General features: G+C 29.8%; 2 protein-coding genes across 3 annotated transcripts; one reads left to right on the forward strand and one right to left on the reverse strand.

The window, feature by feature from the left end:
- LOC122537699 (sorting nexin-24-like) lies at window positions 1-3,202 on the reverse strand. The gene is made up of 3 exons (XM_043671137.1): window positions 3,050-3,202; window positions 1,165-1,358; window positions 1-486 (listed from the first exon to the last, which is right to left on the reverse strand). The coding sequence occupies exons 1-3, from the start codon at window positions 3,200-3,202 to the stop codon at window positions 309-311; spliced, it is 525 nt and encodes a 174-aa protein (XP_043527072.1). The 3' UTR covers window positions 1-308.
- Window positions 3,203-3,308: 106 nt separating this feature from the next.
- Window positions 3,309-4,686, forward strand: LOC122537754 (adrenodoxin-like protein 1, mitochondrial). 2 transcript variants are annotated; one of them, XM_043671365.1, is made up of 4 exons: window positions 3,309-3,426; window positions 3,949-4,004; window positions 4,129-4,376; window positions 4,459-4,686. In XM_043671365.1, the coding sequence occupies exons 1-4, from the start codon at window positions 3,352-3,354 to the stop codon at window positions 4,560-4,562; spliced, it is 483 nt and encodes a 160-aa protein (XP_043527300.1). In that variant the 5' UTR covers window positions 3,309-3,351; the 3' UTR covers window positions 4,563-4,686. The 2 variants fall into 2 exon arrangements, with proteins under 2 accessions (XP_043527300.1, XP_043527204.1); XM_043671269.1 differs by lacking the exon at window positions 3,309-3,426 and adding an exon at window positions 3,591-3,824 and having other exon boundaries at window positions 3,949-4,000.
- Window positions 4,687-5,146: the final 460 nt, after the last annotated feature.

The following is a 5,146-nucleotide window of genomic DNA, read 5'->3' on the forward strand; positions in this document are numbered from 1 at the left end:
TTCAAATATAACAGAGCATATATTTCCTTCCTTGAAACGCCTTGACTACATTAAACAGATGCGCAGAATTCTTATGTTTAAACAGGAGTGTGAACTCGATTTCTTCCGCTTTCACGTTCTTCGTTAGTCAAATTTGGAATGACAACACACATCTCGCATATCTCAGTACAGCAAAACATTAACACACTTACTGAATAGAACCACTTTATCTCTGACCTAAATTTCATTTGGATCATAATAAAACAGAGCTTCCCATGAAGCGTGTGGTTCTTTTTACACTTTTCATACAGGATATTGTTGCGAGCAGGTTAGTAAGCTTCTCGGGACTTGTATAAACCCAAAAGTACACCGTCGATCACGACATCTGGAAGACTGTTCGGTGTAGCATTCGATTGAACATATGGATCACAGTGGAAAGTTAATACGGGTTGATGGCCAAGAGTATTTGTGTTAACGTATTGCTGATCCTCCGTATCTTTGTACGTACTGAAATAGAATAAACATATTTACATGCGACTTTAGAGACGAAAAAAAAGAAGAATACATCGAAGCAAGAATTTTTTCATAAGCAAAACCAATTAGGCACATATTTGGTAACGGCTGTACTCGTGTACGAAATTTTAAAATTTTCAACGATAATTTCTTTCAATTTTAACTCTAACACCAAATTCTTATTTACAACATTATTTTCTTATACTATTAAAATTTTATTAATTATATTCAAAATTATAATATTTTTGTTTCTTAAAGAAGTGTGGAGAGAAGTATATTTCATCCAAAGAGTGAAGGACGCTGCAAATTTTTATACGTGTATATTCTCACCCTTTTGATAATAACAAAATAAATACTTGATTAAAATAAATATATGATTAAAGTTCTCTAAAAGTCAAATAGATTTATATTTTTTTACTATTTTATTTTTTTTTTGCTATTTTTTTACTATTTTACTACTAGCCAACAGATTTTCATGCATTCATGGGAAATTCTAAAGTGCAAAAACGCACACATGCAAATATTAATTCTGTACAAAAGAAACAATTTTCTTCTTAGGTTCTATTTCTTTAACTGTACAATTATGCATAAAAATCCATAGTCTGATTACAATATAATGTAATATCTCACAAAGTTAGCAAGTATTATAAATATTCTCACATGAGCACGTACTTTTTATATGACGCGCCGGATGTTCGGTCTTCTATACCCAGAAAATTGAGAACCTGTTGCTTCGTGGCTGGAAGCCTTAACATTTTTTGGATGTACACTTCCAATGCTGCTCGCCTTTGCTCGAGCACCCTTGGCTGGGAGTTTCTTACCTTCTTTGGCGGAAACGGAGCAACATCCGCGTTTTCTTTCTTCAGCTGTAATTAAACAAATACTGCAAATAATACGCCCTATCATGCGACAATGATAAAACAACGATACGTCAGAGTTCGAAATTACTTTGATGAAATGTTGCAATGTAAAATTTACAGATTGTTAACAGCCTGATAGAGGCCTAAAGTTTGACAAAACTAGTATAAATTACTAGGAAAAATTTTTGTTACTCGAGTAATGTCAAAGAAAGATCGGTATGTTATTAATTTGTACCCGTTCATATGTGCAGATATAATTTTACAACGAAGACGCAGTTCTAATATAATAATTAAATAATATTTTATCACAAGTACAATTTATTATTCTTTCATACTTATATGTCTGACATGTCGCGTTCATCTGCAAGTGCTCTAAAATGTGTTAAAATTACGAGTATATTTTTTGTTTTGCCTAAATTTTAGTTTAGCAAGTGCATATTTTTTTTACTCGTCATCAAACAAAAAAAAGAACAAAGCCATGTTTTCATGACGATATAAACATCGAAAGGGTTAATTGTTAATAAAAAATTTATACATTACTCTATCTAAATATGCAAAAAGATGTAGAACACTGCTTTGCATAGTTGTAACTTACAATTTGAAACATAACTTGATACTATCAGTTATGCTAATGAAAACTTGACTCGATGTTAATAACTGCGCACAGTATTAGACGTTTTTATTCTGCGTGCAACTTTCGTGCAATCCAATCAGACTCTAAATGAACACGAAAACGCTGATATAAACGATGCCAGCAACATGGTATATCGTCAAAACGCTGATGATATGCATTATTAATATGACTAATCGTACACTATCGGAAAGATATTAAGAATACATTTATTTATACTGTATTCATCAAGAATACATTTATTTATACTGTATTCATCAAGAATACATTTATTTATACTGTATTCATCAAGAATACATTTATTTATACTGTATTCATCAAGAATACATTTATTTATACTGTATTCATCAAGAATACATTTATTTATACTGTATTCATCAAGAATACATTTATTTATACTGTATTCATCAAGAATACATTTATATTGTACATTAGTCATTAAGAGTACATTAAGCAAAAGTAAATCAACTGAAAAAAAAAGAAATCTTGAAATGAATAATATTATCACGTAGAGTGTTCTTACGACGAAAACAATGTTAATGCGCTAAACATAATACAATGATGCAAATACAGGTATATACGTTATTATGTAATGTACATGTATTTTTTAATATTTCGTAATACGCAAATTCTCGCGGATATTAATCTGGTTACGCGTTCATTTGTGGGAACGAAACTGAATAGGAAAAGAAAAGAGACTAAAGAAAACATTATCCTTGTAAAAAAAGTAGAAAAAAATTGCAGAGATACATCCTGAATCTGTCTCTTTCTTTCTCACATCATAGTGCGAGTCATGACGAAGATTACAGTCGTTTAACTACTCACAGTTCTATACTTATTATATTCTATACTTATTATTACACGTAGAATGAATACTAATACATCTCCGAAGATATTGAAATTATTGTCTAATTGTATCCTATCTTTTAAATGAGAGTTTGAATAAAAATACTGACGTAAAAGTGAGAAACAATTGGACTTAAACTTTATATGTACAATAGATATTTTTGTATGATCAAAGAGATCGCTAGATTTCGATGTGAATTAACAGAAGAACAGCACATACCGTGCGATGTAAAGCATTAAATTCGCTATATCTTCTCTCGATAAAGTATCGAGTACCAGTTTCCGACTCCAGAACCTCGATGCAGTAAACATAATAGGGCTTGCCGTGTGACACCTCGGCCAAACGGTATCCACTGATGAAAACTTGATACATTGCATCGCTGGCAATTTTCTAGGGTCTTAAAAGACTTGCAAGAAACGAGTAACACAGTAACGAAATTAAAATACACAACAAATACGATATTTAGAATGCACTTGACAGTAACGAGCATCTATCAATGTGATGTGCGAATGCATTGAAAAATGGACCACCAAGAAAAAACGCATGTGCGCGAATTGCTGCCAACTTTTCAAATACATCTTACACTAAACACGCAAGTATTCTTCAAATTTTACATTTTCAATTGCGGATTAGAAATCAAACCTCGTTTTAAAAAGATAATTCAATTCTATGAAAACAAGAAACGTTAATTTATTTTTAATTCACTAATAATACAAAACAATGGTAGCAATGATTTTGACATCTTTTGACACCTTCACTCCCATCGAGTTTCCAATCTTTATTTTCGACGATCAATGAAATGAAAGTGCGTGTTTTTGTTTGTAAAATGTGCGCGGTATTGTCATAATATTGTTAGAGGAATTAGAATAAAATTATATAAAAAAAATGACACTTCTTCTGAGACTGTCAGCATGGAAAAGTATAGTAAAAAGATCACTTTTACCAGTGAATCCGATAGTAACAATATCAAATTTCGACATTCATACGTCGAAATGTAAATATATTTTTATCAAACACCTATATAAATATGATTTGCTAAAAATAATATAAATAACTTAAGTACGTATTTTAATTGTTTAAAAACAAATTGCTTTATTTGAATAATGAATATTTTTCAGATATTTTCCATGGTGAATATGAAATGCAAGAGCCAAAATCAGAAGCTGATATGTAGGTAAAATTGACATAAACATTACATCACATTGCAAATAAATATTACAATCTGTTTTATACAAAATACAAAAATGAAAATCTTATTATTGTAGATGTTAATTAATGCAATTTCTTAAATGTTATAGTGTAAATGTTACTTTCATTAACAAAATGGGAGAAAGAATACCTGTAAGAGGGAAAGTGGGAGATAATGTATTGTATTTAGCTCATAGATATGGAATTGAGATGGAAGGTGCTTGTGAAGCGTCCCTTGCTTGCACCACTTGTCATGTATATGTACATCATAATTACTTGGATAAACTCCCAACAGCTGAAGAAAAAGAGGAGGATTTGTTAGATTTAGCTCCATTTTTAAAAGAAAACTCTAGATTAGGTAAACAAATTAAAACATATTAAAAGTCTAAAAAAAATATATTTAACTTTACAAAATATTAAAAACAATTTTATATTTTTAGGTTGTCAAATTATACTAACAAAAGAATTAGACGGTATAGAATTGGAACTGCCTCAAGCGACAAGAAATTTCTATGTTGATGGCCATGTACCAGAAGCACATTAATTGTTTACATTATATCTTACAACTTAATGTATATATATCTTGTTCATACAGTCAGTATAATTATGAACTTATATTTTATTACATGTACAACTTAAATGTAATATAAATTGAATATCATAATGTATTTCTAGTGATCAATGATTAAAGAAAACATATTTTCAGAATGTATTTTAATGTATTTCATAAACTTTTAGAACAACAAACTTGATTTATATGACATTTTGTCATGGTACAATATATTTATTTCTTATACATTTGGATTATGATACATATTTTTAATTACAATGATACAAGATTTAAACATTTATGATATAATGAATCTGTAAATTAAAATTATATTTGTTAATCTTGCAGCATTTACATTATTGGTGAAAATACACTATAAGTTTATTTTGCAAACTGATCTCGTTTGAGCACTGCCACTAATGTGTTTACACGTTTTCCATTTCTGGCAGGCACCTTTATGCATTTTCCCAGTTTGACAACTTTCACAATAACTTTGTGTATAAATATTCTCTATATGTGCATACGTTCCCACGTTTATTAGTATAAATATGCGTACGCAATTTGCACTTCTTTTAATA

The sequence above is a fragment of the Frieseomelitta varia genome, unplaced genomic scaffold (assembly GCF_011392965.1).
Source record: "Frieseomelitta varia isolate USP_RPSP 00005682 unplaced genomic scaffold, Fvar_1.2 scaffold_1015, whole genome shotgun sequence".
NCBI classification, from domain to species: Eukaryota; Metazoa; Arthropoda; class Insecta; order Hymenoptera; family Apidae; genus Frieseomelitta; species Frieseomelitta varia.